The following is a 23,481-nucleotide window of genomic DNA, read 5'->3' as shown; positions in this document are numbered from 1 at the left end:
CATGAAGACATATTTCCTGCTCAATGATCTGTTAGGAAATCTGACATGCCGGCTTAAATCTTTGAGATATTGCCATACTTCCTCGAGACCATACTTCCAAAACCATAGAAAAACCACAATTTCATTTAATTCAAAAAACACTTATGGTTTTTTTTTTCATTGAAAAAACAAACACTGAATAGCAATCATTTTACATCAACTGTTTTCCATATGTCAGAGCATATCCGCAAAGTTTAGTTTATAATAGAACATCAACTTCCATGGTCTGGCCTCCCACTTAAAGAATGCCTCTTATGGCATCAGAATTGTGTGATAAACCCGGACCATTCACATAGAGAAAAACAAAATATTTCCCTCCTTCCTACCACAAAAGAATGTTTAAAGGAACCTCCTATGACAATCACGCACTTTGCGTTACAAGCGGTAGCACACACTGAAAGGAAGTGATACCCATATCGGTAATCGTTTGTTTATTCCTGTTGTTTGTTAGACGCAAGGTGATTCAAAGGTATTTAATCGTTCATCCAAAAATAAACCAAACCACATTCTTGCATATTTTCCCACATTACAATACGTAAATATCCGATTGATGATGAGCCGGAACAATACAGTTTCTATCGTAACCAAACATAATTTATTTACAATCATAACCACACCTGACAACAGCACAATCACAATGCCACTTAACAATAATTACACTACCACCTAACACTCGTGAACCTATTCATGATAATTGCCTGCATTTTTGTGGTTTTGCTCCATAGTTTTCCTTTCAGAGCCCTATTCATAAACCAGATTTATGGGCATCAAGAGCACAATAGTCAATTTTGTTATCAAATACTGTAGTGTTTGACACAATGAATTTATAACAGAAATAAACATTAAACTCATGAACTGGAAACATTTTGAAAAGGTTGATTTGAAGAAGGAAAAATATACAAATTGGTGAATTTCTAACCTTTCAATGCAGTTTCTGCCTAGGTATATTATTTATTTATTTGATATTGTACCCATGTACCAGGCATAAATGACTAGTTCTTAATTTGCCCAATATTTCTTTATGTTAGTGATATGTGCTATATAAGCAATGTTAATTATTATCATTATTATGCATTCTTTTCAAATACATGAATCAATTCGGTATCGAATTTAAAATGCAGGAATCAACGGGTTAAGAGGATCTATGCTTACCTTCATGGATCATGCGGAGTTCTTCCAGAGAGCCGAAAATGATGTTGAGTTCTTGATCGGTGAGGATCTGAAGGGATCTCATGGCATCTCTGTATGTCTTCATCACCAGGTAGAGATCATCCACCAGGTCCACCTCACCCTGGAACAACTCAAAGATTGCCTGCAGAGAAACACAGAGGAACATGGACACTTTGGTAAATCTTGCAACTTGTGGTCTTTACAGACAGGTATGTTTTAAAATGCAGGTGAACTCTTTGGTAGTTTTGACTGACAAAGACCACTCAAAGGACCAAAGTAATATAATTAGTTTGTCTATTGGAAGCTATCATTGTCTGTAAGGTCTCTAAATTCAAATGGTCAATGTGGTATGAGTGGCTGTATAGTGTCTAGCATGAGAGAGAGAGAGAATTGACCAAGAACTCACCTCCTGTCTCTTAATCTCGTTCTTGGTGAGAGGCTCGTTGATGTTTCCCTGGACGGTCTCGGACCAGAGTTTGTTGTCCCGCCTCTTGGTGGGTGTAGCTGGGGGTTTACAGTAGGGTTTGATGGTCATCGATCCACTGTGGCTGCCTTTGCTAAAGCTCATGGAGCGCTGCAACACAAAACGAGCAGAATGAAGCCGATGAGAACAATGTGACTATATCGTCTCAAGGTAATTGAAGCTCAACAGAATCTCATATGTTTCTATCCGAGCTTGAATAGTGAACATATGAAACTCTTTCAACTTCTTGTGAAGAGTGGGATAAGATAAATGAAAGACCTCATATTTTCACTGAAACCTTAAAACATTATCAGTGTTAAAACACAAGAGAGCCATATAGAAACAGTGAGTGTGAGATAAAGAAATAATCAATACATGTTGGCTCATCAGTCAATGAACATCTTGCAATCCTCTCCTTTCTCTCTCTATCACTCTCTGTCTCTCTTTCTCTCTCTAAATGTTGCCTTGCTATTCTTCATCTAATCATATCCTGTTTACATGTTTTTTTAAACATCAACAACAAAAACTACAAAACAATTGACAAAGACATCAAAATGTCTTCAGTTCTATCTGCAATAAGTTGAATGGTAATCCTTCACGTTTGATTGGTTTTAAGAAGGAAATGGCTTACCATGGATTATCCTTGTTTTCCTCAGATTAAAATATTTTGCCTTTCCTTTTTAATCCCTTACTGCCTAATCACTGTTGTCTATAGATTCAATCACTTGAATAAATCTGTTATCATTGTCATGGCAGCTTGAAAATGCTACAAATTTGGGAACATTGTGCACAGATCTTTTCAGGATATCAAGAACATGTTGGCCAAATCCAAATCTGTTCAACTACTTTCACTGAAAGCAAGTTTGTAGAAGGCATATGTTGTACAGACAATAAAAGAATAAACAATACATGAATAAATGTCAAAGTGTATTTTGAAGAAGAAAAAAAAATAAGTGTAGACTGAGGTACAGAATCTAGAATCACTGAGACAGAGGATCACTAGCCTTTGTCCACACATGCTGTCTACAAACAGCATCCTAACTCAACACTGGTGATGGTAATTAAACTCAGTTTAAAATTCAAAACATCACTGTCAACATACCTCAGATGTATGAAAGAGTGGAGCCATCATGAATACAGCTGATTAAAAATATGAAAGTTGCCAAGAAAATCCTTTTAAATAATCCTTCAAAGAGCGTCTGGTTGCTTGGTAAATTCCTCACATCCACAAGTGACATGGGAGCTTTGTAAAGCTCTGACTACTTCGCGCACAGACAGGTTGTTAACTACTAAGTCCAGACGATGACAGACAACATATTTTATCAAAAGATGCGAGGTATTCCCTATTCCCTGCAAGAAGCAGACTTCTATGAAATCAGTGGTATACCATGGGTATACAAAAAGGGGAAACCCATATCATGTAGAATATACATGTAGCTGCAAACAAGGGTGCAGGGATGATCACTCACTCATAGTCTGCATTGAGAGTGTACACGAAAGGAGTAGGCCGCACCTCCTTGTACTGTGATTGGTGGAATCTATGGTGGGCTAATTTCATTGTAAAAGTAGGGGAGTAATGTGAAAACCATCAGAGGGACCATCTTATCTCATTTGATCAGACAGTGTACTTAGCTAATGCTATGTAAATCTGCTTTTTGAGTACCAGTAGTTAAAGTCATTTTTGTTTAAAACTAGACAAAAACAAAGTTTGTAGTCATTCTTTGTGTGCTTATTTCTGTGTATTTCATATCAAATTCAAAATAATTGAAATGCAAATTTCGTAAGTTGTCAATCTCAGGCTTTATGTCAAACTTCATGCTATTACGCTGTAGTCCTCCTACATGTATATAAGGTGAATGATCTATTCGTAATTTTGTATTGATGATGCATTGAATGTTCAACCTATTTCCTTACTTTTTCTATACATGTATTCGAAACTAAATCCAAAGGAAAAAATTGAACCACTGTGACATTAATGAATTAATGAGCATGAATATGCATGTTTGCAAAGATGATATAGAAATCAATAATATAAATTTAATAAATAACATTTTAAAAATGAATCAAGTAATGAAAAAAATTGTGTGAAAAGGATAATCAACCTTTTGATACAAGAAAATAAATAACTTCTGATGATAATGTACTGTAATTTAAAGTATTAAAGGTTAAATACATAGGGGGCCTACATAAATAACAAAATTTACAATTTGCAATTTTGGCAGCAACGTAGAAGGAAAAAAATGCAATAATTATACTTGGGCCATGTCATGTGAGTAAAACTAAAAATACACATTGTTTGTGAGTTCACCCATGTGTTAAGGATTAGTTGTGTTCTATGGAAAAAGAACTATTTGCACATCCCTCACACAAACATAAGGGATTCTTTAAATTCCTGACATACTTAGCAAATTCCAGGGTTCCAGCACCGGGAGTACAAAACCAATAGTTGATTATTTGTTGACTTCAGGTTAATCAGGTATCAATTTAATCCTCTAATTTGCTTAGCCACCATTATTCTACCTATTATTCAAACTATGCTACACTGTAAACCGCATGATACAGACAGACCTTGTCCGGTTATTTCTTTGAATAAATAAAAACAGAAATAACATCAAGAATTTTGCATTTTCTAAATACCTAGAATTTCTCAGGGACACATAGGTTTTTTAATAAAAAATAAACATTTCTAATGATTAAAGAGAACATTACAGTCAAACCTGTATGAAAGACTGCTCAAAGAAGGTAATGAAAACTCTATTTACAGACAGACAGACAGACAGGTGGTCTTTATGTACAATTTTCAATGTGAAATAAATCAAACAACAAAAGAAAAACTAATATCGCCTATCGAGGCAGATAAATACGGTAAGCAAATTATAATCTATCGCTCCCACCCACTCATGACGAGGCTGCATGCTTTGATAGATTGATACACTACACGTTCTTAATTCACTTGAAAGAAAGCACTATCTACACAATTTCATTTTGCGTTTTCCTAACGGTTTTCATAACACTACAGTCTATTGGGGAAAATGAGTATGATACAACTGCATTGTCACTCAAAGATTTTTACTTTTTTGAGGCACTTCGTGATCGTTTTGAAGCGCATTTTTTTCAGGGCTTAAATATTACACCATATCACAGACACTGATAACACGTAGGGCCATGCATATCAGATTAACATTGTTAAACAATGCCTTTAGTTTTAAATAATACGCACGTGTATATGCCAGAGAGAATAATATGTTTACGCTGGTGTTTCATCATTATTTTTGGATGTGGGTCTTCCATGCGTCTGAGCTAATTGGAAGCTCATGTGAAAGTTTGTAGTATGTGTTATATTAAGGAGATATAGGTAGGCCCAATTACACTGCTAAAAACCAATTTGAAAAACCATAAGTTTTTTGCTCTAACATTTTACACTACTGGAAAAACAAGTTGACTTTGATGATTGCTTATTTTTTGTTGTTGTTGCTGCGTCGTGCTCATACAAGTCATACATGTGAGACCTGTTGCTACTGCCTGCAATGCCACAGGAAGTGACGAAAGTTTTAACAAAAACTGAATAATTCACCTGTGTTTTGAGATTGTGCAATGACAGAGTTTAAAAAGAGAGGGTTTTTTTAATTCAGGTTATTTTTCATGTTTATGTGGCAACTTCCAAAAAACTCTGGAATGTGAGAAAAACCTATGGCTCTTGCTTGCACTGTTAATTCCCATTATATCTCCTCCGTGAGATTCGTCATCTTTTTCTTTTATATTTGACAGAATTTGACACCATACTAGAGCCTTATCACTTTGATAATGAAGGATACCTGAATGATTGGGACAGGAAACTTGTGGACGATCACATCAGTCATAAAAGTTCTCGATGAGTAGAGAGGCGTTAGCTTCTTTGCGTAATTAAAGACAGGGTGCGGTGTTGTCTCGGAGTCAGTCTATACAAATGATTAATGCCACGGTCATCGAGGCTCTCATAAATAGACCTACATTGGCAGCTGAATTGACCACTGGCGCCAACTAAAGAGGGAAGTCCTCTTGACCCATCCACCTTACTGATTGTAACACACAGGCTAAGGTGATCATTGTTCCTGGGTCAATTTAATTCAAACATTTATAATGCAAAGTCAAAACTTCTAGCCTGGACAAAAGGCCATACTAAAGCCTAACTTTATGGTCCCTAACCCTAGAACCTTATCAAATCAACCCAAACCCTATCCCTATCTCTTTGGCAAAGCAAAGCCCAGAGAAATGGTGCAAGAACAATGTCATGATCACCCCTTCTCCACCTCTGTTTCTTTCTCTTCTCACTATCCATTTCAAAATCAATGAAATCTGAAGTTGTTGTTGTTGTTGTTGTTGTTATTTTAGGGTGGGGGGGGGGGGCTTATCAAATGTATAAATAATGTTTAAAATCATAAGAATACAATCTTGAAATGGCCATGTGCACTTGTCCTTTGACTTATTTGAGTTTACTTTTAAATTCACTTTTGGGCTTCCTTCCTCTTTTCTGAGAAATTTGATAAAAGCATAAGAATCAAATCTAAAAATGGCCATGTGTACTTGGACTTCGAGTTTACTTTTTATAGTAGGCTTAAGGCTTCCCACCTTTTTTCTGAGCAATTTGATGCTAACCCAATTAATGAATTAATTCAATCCGTTTTAAACATGAAGTTCATAATGAATAAAAGAGTTTACTTTTTAATTCGCTTGTGGGATTCCTCCCTCTTTTCCGAGAAATTTAATGCTAGCCCAATTAATGCATCTCCTGTGACAATCAACTATACACGATTGTCCATTCTACTGTACTATGTAATTTGTATATATATATATATATCTTTCTTTTTCATTGAATTCGAAAAAAACTAATCTGAAAACTTATCTCTACACCAAGCAATCATACAACAACTTTACTAACAATTCATAACAAAACGATTTTTGACCTACAAACTGAGTCCAAAGAAAGTAAGACGAAACCCTGCTGGACAGTTGGACCACTCGGCTTGCTTCTGGCAAACAATCTCTCAAAATAGACATTTCTTTTCCTTTGGCACAATACTACCTACTGCGCTCAGCACTGAGAAAATGGACAACAGTTTATGAGTTTAACCCACTACTGTTGACATTCCTGCATCGAGGAAATAGAAAGGGATAGCTATATCTAGGAGCTCTCCTAACTCGTCGGTTATATTTGGTCGTACTTCTGAGAAAGGACAGAGAAGCAGAGTTATGCGTGGGCGGGAAGTTTCACTTGAAACATAGGGTCAGGTCGAACGGGTAGGTGTCCGTGAATAACATCGCAAGTGTGGGAGTTAAAATCAATGAGAAAGTGCTGTTTTAGATTAACTACAATATATCAAAAGGGTCGTGCTGAAAGTCTTCAATCTGAGTTGATGTATACCTTAGGGTGAAGATCAATTGGTTGAAATTGATTTGCCAAGACAAGCTATAACTGTGTTCTAATTCGGAATCACACTGAAGATTGATTACCAAAAAAGATTTCTGTATCACCTGCATCAGTAAGAATTCATTTTTCTAAAAAGGTTAATAACGACAGTACATCTAATTCGGAATCACACTGAAGATTGATTACCAAAAAAGATTTCTGTATCACCTGCATCAGTAAGAATTCATTTTTCTAAAAAGGATAATAACGGCAGTACATCTCAACACTTCTCTCACATCTCATAGTGGCTGGCATAAAGAGCCTGGTTCTTTCCTACTGTATTCCTTACATATCTCCAAAGAAATGTTACCGCTAAATCTCTACATAAGTACTACAAAAACATAAGGTAGGCCTGTCAATTAACAAAGTGGTACATGTATTTAATCTGCATTTTAACTCTGATAATTAATAGAGCTTCAAGTTAATGTAAATTACATTGAGAAGGGGGATTCTTGGGCTGATTGAGGTGGACTGGACTCTTTCCTTGATAAAATGGTGATTCAAAATTTGGTCCTCCCTTGATTTCTTCCAATAATCTGCATTAGCGGAAGGGTTGTAACAGGGTTAGGTTTAAGGTTAGGGTTAGGTGTAGTGTAGTGTATACTCGAGGGTTGAAGTTAGGAAATTGACCACTAGGCAATTATCGTCGGAGCATGTGTCTTAGAACTGATGTAACAGCTCACTTAAATCTGGACTTTACCTTCCTTTTAATTAGTTCTGAAGTCTTACTGGTAGAAGCCATAATCTGTCTACCATTTTAGACAGTTGAAGGTGGTCATTTATTTTAAATGACATCTATAACATATTATTTTAATGCCTACACTATCCACAGTGCAGACATGTGTGAATCCTGCACGTGTTGGTACACAGCAACGTATGCGTAACGAAATACAGAACATTCATGTTGTTCTTGATGGGCCATAAAACGCTTGAAGCACATTCCCTGTTCACACTGGGACTTAGTCTGGGAGTGTAAACTTTGCTGCTAAAATGCAACCCTCAGATGAGTCGGGTCACATCAACAAGGGCCCGTTAGTTTTTCTGGTACAAATATATCACAGTGGGCCATCGGTCTTGTGAAGCCTCTGAAAAAGGATTATAGACCCACGGGACTGACATTGCGCTGTCAATATCGTGGGATAACGATCCGGAAAACCCTAAAAGAAAAGTTATCAGCAGGCTCATGGGACCAAAATTGTTGGTCTCGTGGGCTATAGCAGGGATCCAAACCAACTTTTAATGGAAGGGGGTCCGGATTCAAAATGTTAGAGTCTGTATGTATAAGCCCTATGTAAAAATCTCCAAAGTTGAGGGTCCAGATTTAGATTTTGAGTTCCCATGTGTCTCGGGCGCATATTTATCTAAAAATATTTTAATACCCTGCCCAGTTTATGTCACTTGTTTTGCAGAAACTTCAATACAAATTATTGTTCTTTAAACAATATACCTATAGACCAATAGACCTATAGCTTTAAGCTCTATCTGAGGGGCTTGGAAAATGCCCCTCTATACATGTACATGCTTTATCTTTCAAATGTACATGTATGTCAACCCCTACAGATTGTACTAATTTTGATTTATTGTGTTTTTTATTTGCATGATTGTATCATAGTTTAAATTGCCAGCCAAGTAGAATAACATTCATATCATATAAAGCATCAAATTATAGTGTACCAATCACCTGATAAATATTGTGGGTATAGCTAGAGCCTAGAGAGTAGAGAGTATAAAATCAACCCCCAAAAAACTTTACTTGCCATTCTATAGGTGGGTGGTTAGGCCATTAAAAAAAAAATGTTTAGCGTCCTGCCTTTTAGAAAACTAGAACAGTAGGAGGGCCCTTTTGCCCCCTAAAAATAGCTGCTAGGTACATTTTCCTCAACGTCCAGCCAGTCAGGCTAAATTTCATGATGGCTTCTTGCATTTTTGATTTTTTTTTTTTTTTTTTTTAAACTCAGAAAAAGATCATTTCAGCAGTTTGATTTTCATGTTTTTACATATAATTTAAAGAAAAGAAACACCAATTTGTTAAAAATAGCATTAAAGAGTATGAAGAAAATAAAGGATAGTTAAAAACCATATCTCTTTGTAGAAGAAGTATTCGAAGCTCATATTTTGAATACAGTGTAGCCACAAGGAACTCCTTAAAGGTAAAGACCAGTATTGGTAACGCCCCAATTTCAAAAAATGAAATGGAAGCTCTCATTACCAATCATGTGAAAGAATATGTTTTGACTAATACATGATGATACAAAATTTGCCGGGAAACCGCCTACTAATTCATATATTTGGTAAATTTATTTCTCTCATGGTCGTGTGAGAGAGATAGGGTAGTCCCATATACATCTTTCTGTGTATAGTGCTTGTAACTTTACGAAGAATGGGCCAAATTTCTTATCATTTTGATGATTCCAGAACCTTGCAGATGCTAGATGCTAGATGATCAACCTTTTCTGATCGATTACACAACGTTTCTTTCACAATGCAATCGCATGACCATTACTGGTCTTTACCTTTAAAGGTACTATGTCCCTTTTGCAGCCAACCTCAAATGCTGTAGAACTTTGCAGGAATTATGAATATGTCATGTATGTCCTATCTGTGAAATTTAAACGTTAGCAGTGTCCTCATATTCAAATTATGCAAGGAAAACCGTTTACTTGCTAGACTTCACTGTCAGACACTATTGAGTGATTGAATGGCTTTTTTCTTCTTTGGTAATAACATACATGAAAAGAGTTGTAAAGGGTACATGAGCATTTGTCTACATCAATAACCCACTTCTTGTGATGGCCAAGATTAAACTGATTGAATCTTTGCGCAGCATAAAACGTATGACCATTCGGTACAATTGTCTGAAAATCAAGACTATTACTTTTGGGCTCTATAGCCCTAAAGTCGATTTGACAACTAATAGTCGTTATTTTCCCACTTGAAGAAATTTTCAAGCCCCATCTTTTTTACGGAAGTTCTAAATTAGTATTATCTTTCAAATGCAGTTGGAATTTAACTTTTTCATTTTTTTGGCTTGCAAATGGGACATAGTCCCTTTAAATCAAGAGCAAAACTTGTTTGGGTGATTCTTACAAATAATAAATAATCAATACAATAAGATTGTAACTAGAGATAATATTTGTGTAATTTTGTACTGACACTATTAATTTCCACCTGGAATACCATACAGAAAATATTCAAGACAAATGATAAAGAAAATGGGGATAAAATTCAAAGTACTGCTTGGTACCTGCAGAAAGCTTATCTGACTTTATGACGAAGAGAAAACTCTGGAGGAACAATCCTATCCGGAATGCCGGAGAGTGGAGATCGAGACCAGTGTTGATTACAGAGACTCCTACAGAGCCGTCATCAATTACTGCAATCATTACACTTGACAGACGAGGGCGATGTAACCAAGAGGAGAGAATTCAAGGCATCTTGATTTTCAGGTGCTCTCGAGGAAACATTCCCTAGAAACCCTTCAAATCTTCAGTACTCCTCTCATTCTTGATCTTTAAAAGAAGGATGAAGACTTTCTGACAGTGGGTTGTTTTTAATGAGCTTGATTTCTTGGCAAAAAGGAGCTCTATTCAAATAGAGCAGGGAGGTGGGAAGACCCACCTCCTTGAATAAAGTGACCTGATTTTGAACAGACATTGCAAGAACTAGAAGGCAGCAATTCTACCTGCATCTTCATTCTACTCTGTAATTGTATTCATGGGGAGCATGGTACCATTTAATAGCGAAAGGCGACATGACAGCTTTCTATACCCCTCCTCCCTCTAAAAAGTTCAGTGTTGCCCGAGGCAAGCAAATCTAAATTATATTTGTACTTGCTTTTTTTTTTAAATTTCAATCTCAAATAAGAATATTTCACAACAGAAAAATAAAAAATAAACTGAAAATTAAATGGAAAAATATTCTGCCCAATGCTTGCCAAGAGCTTTGTTTGAAGCAAAACAAACATCTCAAATGTTCATTCCAGAATCCTTATTCATACTCAATCACACAGACTCTACTTTTTAACACCCCCCTCCCTATTTGTGTAACTTTGTCTTAGATCCTTTAAAAAAATCCTTGATTTAGCTCATGCTGCAATGATAATTATAAACCTTTAGGTCAGTCAGGAACCCCATGAATTTTACAAGCCGAACGCCCGTCTGATTATCAAGATATTTATGATTGAAAATCGAAATCAAATTTTGCGTTTGCCTAACGGTTTTCATAACACTACAGTCTATTGGGGATAATGAGTATGGTAAAACTGGTCACTCAAAGGTTTTTACTTTTTTGAGGCACTTCTTGATCAATTGAGGCGCAATTTTTTTAGGGCTTCAATATAACACCATATCACAGACACTGATAACATGAAGGGGCGTGCATCTCAGATTTAACATTGTTAAACGATCCCTTTAATGTACATGACAATTCAAAGCATGACTTGATGCATCATGCAATCTCATTTAATAGATACTCTTAATTAAAGATGTAATTGAGATTACCCTTGGCAGTTTATGACAGGAAGACTGTGCTAGAAAGCTACTTATTAATGTTCCAGAGTGGAACATCAATCAAAAGTTTCACATACATGTAGAACATTCAGACTAAAGCTTTCTCAACATGAGGTAAGGGTAATCATAAGGGGTTTCCCCAAGCAAGAATGTTTTAAGCAGATTTTGAGATGGAGGGAAGAGGCCATGAACTCAGCTGTTCAAGTGGTGGACAAATTTCAGCAATTCAATACTTTAGTTGGGCACCAATATACAAATCAGCTGTTCGAGAGGAAGGCTGACATTTTCAATACTTTATTTGCTTTTCACATACATTTTTATTTATGTCTCATGATGGGGTGTTATAAAAAGGAGTAATAAAAGTCATTTGTTCAAGTCACAAGTGGATCGATGAGTGTATTTCAGAGCTGTAATTTACCTTTTCCATTACACTTATTGTGTGATTTCAACAGAGCACCATAAAATCAGCTGCTTCCTGCTTAAGTAGTGATTGAAAAGGCTTTATACAGCTATCACATGTCAACCTGGATTGAAAATTGGATTTGAACAATTAGACTAGACTCTTTCTTATTCTCCTTCTCTTTTTTTCTTCTGCCTCTTCTTTTTCTTCTACCGCTTTTTTTTCTTTCTCCTAAGTTCTTAACCGTTATTCTCTTTCCTTTTGCGTCTCTTTCCCCCTTTTTTCCTTAAATGTCTTCTTCTTCCTGAGGTGGTTTACTATGTATCAGTGCTGGATTAAATTGCAGAACAAGGTTGTAGTGAAAATGCTCACTTTAGCCTGAAATTGTCCTAAATATTCTTTAATTCCCACTTGCTGTTAGGAAATGAATGCATGTAGGCATAATTGCTTCACATTTTATTGACATGCATCATAGTACTGAAAAGTAAAAGTCAAACTTGTTTTTGTTTTGTTTAAATTAAAAAATGGGGTCGGGGAGGGTTCTCGTCAATATACATGTCGCATATCTGTGCATGATACTACAGCAAATGAAGACCATTATCAAATAATTTTAAAAATCATTTAAATATTCTAATGAGTATTCATATTGGCATATATTGAACATTGCTGCACTGAATAAGCTTATTTGCTTGAAAAGACTGCAAATGCAGGTGGTTATTACAAGCCTATATGAACATGAACAATGAACAAAACCAATAGCACACCTTGCAATATATAGATCTGCTCTGGTACTGATTTGCCTTGAAAACAGGAAGAAAGTGAACTGTTAGTCACTTTCTATTGTATTTCAACTACCACGTTTCAGGGTCAATGACCCCCAATGTACATTAAAAAGAGAGGATGAAATTCAGACAATACCAAGGTGCAGTCAGATATCAGTTTACAAAAATTACTATTTACCACTCTCATGAGTGAAAGTGAAACAAAACATGTAAATCTTGTATGAAATCAATAGAAGAGAAGGGAGGGAGAGAGAGAGAGAGAGAGAGAGAGAGAGAGAGAGAGAGAGAGAGAGAGAGAGAGAGAGATAGAGAGAGAGGGGGAGGGGCAGACATACAGACTGAGACAGACGCAAGACAGACAGAGAGAGTTAGAGATAGACATAGCAAAACAGAGAGAGAGAGAGAGAGAGAGAGAGAGAGAGAGAGAGAGAGAGAGATAGAAATAGACATAGCGAGGCCATGGCAGACCTGCCAACCTCTGGAGTTCAAAAACTGTATTCTTTAGTCCCAAAAGTTGTATTTTACTGACAAAAGTTGTATTCTTGAAAATAAACACGGATTGATACCAAGATCAATGCCTCTTACAGTTTCTACCTACAGGAACAATTTTTGTTATTGATCATTGGTTGAATATGCATGATTTTGTCATGACTGGTGTGTTCGATGAACCAATGAACATCCCCAAATTGCCAATGTGAGATACTTGTAGGATACTTTACAGGAAAGAATGGACATTCTGCCATTGAAAATGGCGGACGCACACACAAAATGTTAATTAAAAAAAATAAATTGAAAATCGTATTTTATTAAGGAAAATCGTACTGTCGTATTTGCTTCTAAAAATCATACTAAATATGACTAAATCGTACTGGTTGGCAGGTCTGCCATGGTCCACGTCAAAACAGACAGAAACAAGGAAAGAGAGAGAGAGAGAGAAACAAATGCCAGGGCATGTCCATTCATTATGTATGTACCCTGTATATGCCCTGGTATGAAATGATGGCATGTATTTCTTCGTCCTTGGAACAGAAAGATTAGATTCATGATAGTTGATACATTGTACATGTACACAATACAGTCAGGGTAATCATGTAAATCACTTTGTGATGAAACTTGTACAAAACCACACATTTCCCTCCAAAACAAAGAAAGTTGCAAGAAAGCTGCTCCCTGATATATACGGTCATTACACATGCTTTATACCGGTAATTACACAATTTTTCCTGTTTTGCCCTTAAGCCCTACATCTGACAATGAACTGCAGAACAAGTACAGTGGCTATACAGCATGTGACATGTAGGCCTTATTGACAAATGAAAATACCAAGGTTCCTGGAAATATTATGCCAGATGACAGGAAGAAAGGGTTTAGATGGTAGGATTAGTCTAGACAATGACCTACATGTAACACTAACAGGCCTTATAACATTGTACTACAACACTGTGATGATGATCCTTCCCCATTTCATTTCCTTCTGAACTGGTCCTTTTTTTCCCCAGTTGTTTTCCCTTTTCCCATTTCTCATTTTTTTCAATCATACCGGTCTAGCTCTCGAAAGCTCAAACAGGGCTTTGGTAAAAAAAAGAAAAAAAAGACCCAATAAATTACATAAATATATCGCTGAGAGAAAATCAAAGTTCTACAGCAACATTTTCCAAAGGAGTACCCGAAAAACAGAAAAGTATTTTACACTAGATGTACCATAAATCTCTGTGTATAAGGCGCACCCCTATTTGGGGGAAAAGAAAGGAAAAAAAATTGTTGTTGTTTTGTTTTGTTGCCGAAAACCCACGCGGGGAAGGACTTTCATTTAACATTGAGGTGCAGTTGAAGGTGCCGATTTGTGCTTGTGAACTTGTCACAAATAATAGTAACAATGTTGTTTTTAGAATAATGTGTAAGATCATTAATGTAAATTAAAAACAGTAGAGTACCTAGGATAGAACCTTGTGGTACGCCATGAATTATTATTATAAACTACATATTGAGATCTATTAGAAAGATTACTTTCAAACCAAGATGACAGACAAATTTGAACGTTGTTGTAGTTTCCAAATGGTGAGTCAACACACAGATTACTGAGCTGGGAGACATTGCCAGGCATAGCGCCGGGCATAAATCGTAACTTAATTATCTTTTTTGTACCTGTGTAGAAGACGCCCCCGACTTTCAAATTTTTTCAGCGGCAAAAAAGTGTGCCTTATACACAGAGATTTACGGTACATGTATGATTCTTGAAATTAATTAGAAGTCCCCCATCCGTCACCAACCCCATAGTTCTCAAATTTCCAAACCAGTGTAAACAGAAATTTCTGTGTGCAAGGACTCTTTTAGGATTTGAGCTAATTCGCTCACCGTATTCTTTTTTCACTCCTCCAAGCTGGAAACAGTTGGCAGGTATGTTAGTACCTCATCACGTTAAACAGCATGTGCACCTTCAGTCTAGCTCCAATCTTTTTAACAACGCAAATTCATCCTCTCATATCTATTTTGAGTTCTTGATGATCTCTACCTAACACTCCCAGTTGCAGACCTCTCTATACATATGTCAAACTTCTGCATCTCACATACCTCTTTAATGAATACAGGAAGGATCATTAAATATACTTAGAAGGTCAACTGAACAAGGGATGAGACCAACTTGCCTCATTAGAAGAGTCATCTATGGAGCAATCCCATCTGTGACTGCTGTCTAAGTATCAACAGTAATTAAAGCAAGAGTGGATACCCCGAGAATATTTCCACAAACCTTAATATCTGTCTTCATTTATTTTGGTCAACAGGTCTATTCTAACTTGCACTTGACTGTACTTCCTTTCTTTCATTTAAAGACAAATTAAAAAACCTAGCAATGACAAAAACCTTATTAGCCTGTAACGATCTCATTAGCCTGTATCAATCTCATTAGTCCTAGAATATATCCAATTTTAGTGACTGTTAAAGGTATATTTGGAAAGCTCTTTATTAGATTGGAACATTGCCCATAGACTTCTGAATCTATACCTAGACGCTAAATACAGGAACCACCAACTTGATATAAGCAGTGGTGTGAGTGTGTGTAATTGGTTTTTTTACAGACCTGTTTCAATCAGATATGATTATTTCATCTGGGTCCGACTTTTAACATCACCATCCAATAGAAGATGGGTTTACATGTATATATATATATATATATATATATATGTCTACCTTTTATAGTACCCAGAAATTTAACCCAAAGCATACATTGTATGTATGACACATTAAAGCTTATCTGCCATAGTTTACAGGAGGGATCGGACCGCCCTGCAAGGTCACTGGACAGGTGGTTATCTCATTAACTCAGCTCTCAGTTAACATAAGAAAAAGAGGATCATGGGGGACCAATGGTCACCGATTAGGCATTGTTTGTTATATAGAGGGAGCAAGTAGCTACAAGTAGTGCAGTGGGCCTTTAAAAAAATAATCAAATTATTTAGGGGCAAACACATTTTACAGTTGCATACAAATTTAAATCAAACATTTGCAACTGTTTTTATAATTAGAAAGCTGACATTGTCCCTTATTGGATATTTATCATGATGGACAATAATATATCTACATCTACCATAGATAATGTTTGTGTATATCATGTAGAATATATTCAAAGAGATGACACAACAGATGACACAAGATGTAAAGTCAACAAAAGATGCAGTGAAAGGTTTCTTCTGATAAAGATGGAGTTCTCCTTGCGATGATCATTTAATAGAATAACACTAACTGCTTAGAGGACTAGCACTGAAACCAAAATAACACACCACACCACCACCACCACCACCAACCACCACCACCAACCACCACCACCACCACCACCACCACCACCACCACCACCACCACCACCACCACGTAACTGTGCCATTTTCAGAATTGTGCCCCCCCCCCCTGGATTCACCCTTGGTGTATAAACAGAGACATTGACAGTCACTTACCTGGATGGCCTGTCCAACTTTCTTGACAGAGGACACAGGTGAGAGGATGTTGGCCAGAGAACCGACCCTGACCATTGACCGGTTACGCTTGTTCCCCTGTAGATAGGAATATACAGATAAATGGTTATTAATACATGGACATCAGGGCAGCTCCACATGCTGACATAACAGTCTGAATTGAAATACAACCCTTTCAAGGAATATCATCATTATGCAATTTATAAGCATTTTACACATTTTATATTGCTCTTTCTGAGGATTGAAATGGGTGATACAAATGTTGCAAAATTGTTTTTGAGTTTCTGATAGTAAAACTCTATTATCAAATAAACATTTACCTTACTTGTATTAAAGAGATCTGTTGCTAGCACCATGAGCGTCCCTGGACAGTGTGTGCGCATTTTGAGTTTACATTATTATTATCATTATGTTATTATGTTTGAATTTTTCTTGTAAAAACAAACAATGTTCACAAAAATGTTTTGCAAATTTCTGAAAAACATTAATGGTTTCAGTTCTTCAACAAAATAAGATTTCCTCTACCTCACATCTGATTCTTTCCAATATCAACACCTAAGTTGTCTGTAAAATGTGCAGTGTATTTCTCAACACTGTAGATTGACGAGACCTGAAAACATGTTACTTCTTTGTGACAAAAAAAACATCTTTTGCCATTAAGGTAAACCATGTTCTTTCGTTTTAAAGTTTACCTCATTATATGTTTAGAGCAATTTAGACATTACTGGCCTTATAACAATAGCGAATGGATGCTATCATAATCATACCCCTCATTATAGGTTAGCATCTTTTACCTTAGGTGGTCTTGAAGTACTTACTACCACCACTGTCGATAACAAGCATCGATTTATGACTTATTCACACAAAACAATGACATTGTGGTTTGAAAATAACGGAAGTTGAGTTTGTTTGACATGCAATGCCTAACACACGTACTGACGTCTATATCAACACGTGGGTAGTTTCAAGGTTTGTTGATCACTTTCCTGTTTTGATAGATTGACACTTTGTCATTTTTGTTTTACGTTCAAAGCCTATGGTATCCTGACCCTCAAACGCTAATTACAAACAGTTTGACCATGCACTTCAGTAACTTCACGTCATAACTTGCCCTTTGAAAAAACGCATCGACTTCTAGATGGTGACAAGAGTTTCCGGTTCTACGATAAGCATCTTAGGGGATTCACAGAAATATAACTTAAACAATAAAAGTTTCACGGTCTGTATGCGTGAAAGGAAAATTATCCTCCTCTTTTCTACATGTAGATACTTTATGACTAGTGTTTTCTACTTCTCTAGTCTGATTTGTGACTTGTAATCATTTCATAAAATCCCACACACGAAACCTATGAACAAAAAACTTTAATAACAAAGTTCTAAGTTATGTGGGCATGTTGAAGATATATTGTAGATTAAATCATCTCTTTGGAGCCTATGTTAGTGTATATGAGTTAACAACTTTCAGTGTAATACCCTTCTGGCTCTGAAAATCCAAAATCTTCTTTCCTACATGTGATTGTGTGAGATGTAATACCGGTAAGTTAATCCACAATTACGAAAAACTGTAGATCACAAACTTCTTCAAGCAAACTTGCAAGTTCCGTTGATGAGTTTTGGAACGAGCGAGGGATTACATTTTCTCCTTTTTCTAATATGATTTGTGTCTTTCGATTATCCAATCCAATTCTGCAAGAAACCTCTTGAAGCAGGGAAAAAAAATAATATTTATTTTTCGGGGGCTACTTTTCAACTTTGCCTGCATGAAAAATAACATTCTAAAATTTGTTTTGCATTGAACTCTATGCAAATTTAAGGGGGCTCTTTTCTGATTTACTGGGGCTGTTTTGGGCATTTCGGGGGCTATTTCGCCCTGAGCTCCCTGTATTTTTTCACTGTTTTGAAGGGCATGATCGAGCGCAGTGCTCATTCAAGGTGAGTGGTATTAGTAGAGCCTGAAGATGTCCGGTTTGCTTCCTTGAACAGGACACCCGTGTCGGGCAGGAAGTGGTTGGTGCTAAGTTGGGATCAAACACCGGAATGTTTACAATTTTTTCTCACGTTATCAAACCATTGATCATCTCCCACAACACAGGAAACAATGAACTGTTTTATAGTCTGTTTTCAATGGTAGCTTAAAGTTAAAGGGATACGGTACTACATTCTGTTAAACTAATCGGGCAAGGAGGTGGAGTTTGCCTCCCTCTGTTTTAGAAAAATTTAAATTTTAGTCATTTTATATGTTGGAAGGGAAGGGAAAGGAGTCCGGCACTACATCACATTGACTCCACGTTGACTATTTGGGTTGGATTTCCCTTTAAAGGTAAAGACCAGTATTGGAAACGCCCCAATTTCAAAAAATGAAATGGAAGCTCTCATTACCAATCATGTGAAAGAATATGTTTTGACTAATACATGATGATAAAACATTTGCCGGGAAACCGCCTACTAATTCATATATTTGATAAATTTGTTTCTCTCATGGTCTGTGAGAGATATAGGGTAGTCCCATATACATCTTTCTGTGTATAGTGCTTGTAACTTTACGAAGAATGGGCCAAATTTCTTATCATTTTGATGATTCCAGAACCTTGCAGATGCTAGATGCTAGATGATCAACCTTTTCTGATCGATTCCACAACGTTTCTTTTACAATTCAATCGCATGACCATAACTGGTCTTTACCTTTAATACTCTTCTGGCTCTACATGTAAGCTGATGATATAAACATGGTTGGTAAACTTGAAGGCATGAAAGTTCGAAGTTACAAATTATATTTATAAGAAAGAATTGTTTGATATCGGTACCTAAGCTTTTCGTTCTTTAAAACTGGCTCTAATTAACAGATGATTTGTTGGCAGGATGATCTAAGGGTTGTTTGAAATCAATCCTCTAATTCTAACTGAGTTAGAAAATTGAACACAAGGGATAAAATAGCATTGGTTCTATAAAATACAAAATATTCTGTCTTGAAGTGAACATTTTAACATTTTTAACTACAAATTGGTCTTTTTGGAAAGTATGTCCGAAAGAGAAATAACCACAAAAAACATCCTTTAGTGTGAGCTATAGAGAAATTAATAGTTCTAAAGCAACTTCCGAATCCAAAACATACCTTCATGTTCTGTCTGTCATTCACAGTTTGTCAGACTATTTCCGTCTGGTCTACTACATGTATTTAGTTTCCTCTCTCCTTTTCTTTTTGTTATTTCCATTTAGTACTTTAAATCAGATAAATTTCCTCTTTTCTCTTATTTTCTGTCTCTGTTGATCTCTGTTCCCTCCCCCTCTATATTCTATCTCTCTCTCTCTGTTTTCATATCAAGATAGGGTATGGACTCGGCGGCGAGTGTACTAGAAAAAGTTGAGTTGCTGAGAACAAGGAAAAGTGTTCTAATCAACCTCTAGACTACATCGAGATGAAATCATGGTAAAAAGAATGTACTTGTATTAAGCATTATGACCTCTTGACCCCACCCCCTCCTCCCGCCCTCTCTCTTTATCTCCATATTTTCTCTTAATTCATTACTTTTAGTGCTGTTCACCGTGTCGCTTTTATCACTAGCACTTCTACAATGAGGCTGCAATTTGTTTTACCATTTCATGTACGGTAAACACACTGCAAAATGCTGAAATACATAGACAAAAAAAAGGGAAAAAAAGGCGACTGCGTCTCCTATATGCCTCCACCCTAAATTCAGTATAAGAAATGAATGAAATTATTTGTGATATCACAATGAAAACAAAAAAGGTATATCTTGTGGTTCGTGAGAAATCACAATAGCAGGGCTAAAGCCTATAATTTCAGAAGTTAAATCAGAACCAAAATCTGATCAGATTGTCTTCCTATTTTAATACGTATTATCATGAAGTCTGAAGTTCATATCTCCAGTGGTTCTTGGGATATCACATTAACGAGAAAGCGGGATGGACTTACAGCGGGAAGGACTTACAGATGGATAAAAGGACACCCAAAAACATAATGCCTCTGGCACCACCTTCGGTCAGTGGAGGCATAACAATAAAACATGTATTTCTGATTTGCATGATCATGACCTAAATTTACCCACTAGGTAATTCTCACTATCATTTTAGATAATTCTTTAATTGGGTGAATACTGAACACGTCTTTTCATTTCCTTCCCTTGTCTGGTTTGAGTATTTGTTTACAATTTTTGAAAGGCTAATTGTTGGCAGGATGTAGGTAACTGTATAAGATAGTATTCATCCTCAATTAACGATGATTACAACAGATTAGTTTAGATTATATAATGAACTCTGACCTACTTCTAATATGGATGTATGTATATGGCACTGAATTCAGCAACTGGAATTGATCTTTTGAAACTTATATTCCACATTATTAGAAAAATAAATGACATGTAATTCTAGATGAATGCTTAAAAGGGACGTCTAGGAATGGAGAATAGGGTGATTATGATGAAACAGCACAGTAAGTCTGTAAGAACAAACCTTGAGTAAGTCATAAAAACACTACAGGCTTACAGTGCAGTGAAAAAAGTACACGGGGCTCGGGCGAATTTGCCCCCGAAATGCCCAAAAGAGCCCGCGAAAATCAGAAAAGAGCCCCTGTAAATTTACATAGAGTTCAATGCAAAACAAATTTAGAGTGTTATTTTTATGCAGGCAAGCTTGAAAAGTAGCCCTCGAAAAATAAATATTAATTTTTTCCCTGGGCCCTACAGGTTCTAAATTGTTTTGGCTGTAGAGTGTAGACTAACATCGAAAGTTGACCAAAAGTGTTACAAAATTTGTTAAATGTTTCAAGTTGATCCTTGTTCAGGCCACAACCTATTCTTTCCTGAAGACTATCATAAGGTTGGGTCGGGTCGGGTACAAACCTGGCAAAAAGGGACCAGGTTGAACTGCAACATGCAGGCTCCCGAGTGACTGTGGCTGCACGAACACTAGCTGTGTCATTCAGGGCTTTCGGATAGTCTCTTATGGCAAAAATTACCCCTGATTTTTCGCCCCCACTCAAAAACAAAACAGAGATTAACACTGAACCTCTTAAAGTGCAATCAGCAATTTTTTAATTGATGTTTCATTATCCTCATACTAGAATATAAAAAATTATCAACCCAACTTAGGTGGAATACTCCTATTTTTTTCTTCTAATTGCCATCAAGATGAATCTTGGGCAAATGGGTTACTTTTCTATTCTATAAAATTTGTAAGATCATAAAACATAAATGAACTATTTTTTGTATGTTTTCCTGATCACGTCTGTCTGACCACTAGATGGTCTCTGTGAAGGCATATAAATAGAGCTATTTCAGTGTCATGTACGCATCATCACACGCACCATCACATGCACCATCACACGCACCATCACACGCACGTCATGCATTTTCTGATAAAAGCACCCAATTCTGCACCCACAACCTCTCAACAACAAAAAATGAAGATGAATCTTGGGCAAATGGGTTTCTTTTCTATATCATAAAATTTGTGAAATCATAAAACATGCCATAATTAAAAAGTTATTTCTTTTTGTATGTTTTCTTGATCAGATTCAGTACCAAACCATCATCATCATCATTTTTTTTTTGTAACAATTAATTTTCAGCTCCACCCACGTAATGGACTAGAACTGTCTTCAAATGTAGCATTCATAATATACGTTTCCACGACAGTTCATTAACTTTAAAGCTTAGGACGTGGTTTTAAACTTTGAAGTTATCTTATGTTTAGAGACTGTACAGACACACTCAGCTACATTTGTGATTACAAACTTTAAAGCCCCACTGTACTTCTTATAGCTACTTACGCCCGCTATATAGCGAACAACGCCTTATCAGTTACCATTGGTCCCCCATGATCCTCTCTTACTTATGTTAATTGAGAGCTGATTCGATGAGGTAACCTCCTGACAGTGACCTTGCAGGGAGGTCTAATGCCTCCTTGCCAAATTAGTGCGGTGGTGCTTTAAGCACAGTCAAAGTTAAAAACCACAAGCATTCAAGTTTACTGCCAGGGGGGAAAGGGTCTTCACTTGAATCAATGTGCCATACAGACACAATAAACTTAGAGATTACACTTACGGTATCCTTTCCGTTGTATTAAAAAATCATTAATCCATGTCATTCTCTTAATACTATAATAGGTCCTATAATAAGAAAAGGCCCTCCCGAGTCATACATCTGAACAAAATTGAAATTTTAGTCATTTTGTGTGTTGAAACAAATGTGAAAAAAAAGTTGTCCACAACTTTGTCACAGTAACATTACTGATTCAGCCAATTTGTATAGTGCCATAATTATGTGTTTTTTTGTTGGTGCTATTTGTGTTTCACAAGTCGATTCAGCACCTTCGAAGCCAAAGGTTTTTCTCACAAACAAAGAAAAGGAAAAACACATTTAATCAACTCTTGGAGGAATAAATACAGGCTCATTTGCATACAATACTCAGAAGAATGAAAAATGTTAAACATGTAACCATTGATTTGACACTCTAGATATGGAATGGTACAGCCAATGCATGGCAAACAAGTATTAAGACATTGTATTTCAACAAACCCCACAGAGTCAGACCGAGGACCACAGAGTCTCATAGTCATAGGCCTCTATCCGCGGGAGGGGGGGGGGGATGGGAGGGCGATCACCCTTGTTAATTATAGATCATTTGTCTGTGTAATCCTTCAAATGGATGTGCAATACAATGTGACTATATATTCCTATAGAATGA

The 23,481-nt window shown here is 36.4% G+C and overlaps 1 protein-coding gene across 2 annotated transcripts in view; it reads right to left on the bottom strand.

Annotated features, from left to right (window-relative positions):
* Positions 1-23,481, bottom strand: part of LOC584816 (rho guanine nucleotide exchange factor 3) — a 54,062-nt gene that overhangs the window by 8,414 nt on the left and 22,167 nt on the right. For both annotated transcript variants that reach the window (XM_784664.5, XM_031000356.1), the window contains 3 exons: positions 16,759-16,854; positions 1,616-1,783; positions 1,192-1,351 (listed from right to left, as the gene is read on the bottom strand). In XM_784664.5, coding sequence (XP_789757.3) covers positions 1,192-1,351; positions 1,616-1,783; positions 16,759-16,854 — 424 coding nt within the window. The remainder of the gene's footprint in view (positions 1-1,191; positions 1,352-1,615; positions 1,784-16,758; positions 16,855-23,481) is intronic.

The sequence above is a fragment of the Strongylocentrotus purpuratus genome, unplaced genomic scaffold (assembly GCF_000002235.5).
Source record: "Strongylocentrotus purpuratus isolate Spur 01 unplaced genomic scaffold, Spur_5.0 spur5_scaffold_6, whole genome shotgun sequence".
NCBI classification, from domain to species: Eukaryota; Metazoa; Echinodermata; class Echinoidea; order Camarodonta; family Strongylocentrotidae; genus Strongylocentrotus; species Strongylocentrotus purpuratus.
The sequence above is the reverse complement of the archived record's forward strand: the minus strand, read 5'-3'. Positions and strand labels throughout refer to the sequence as shown.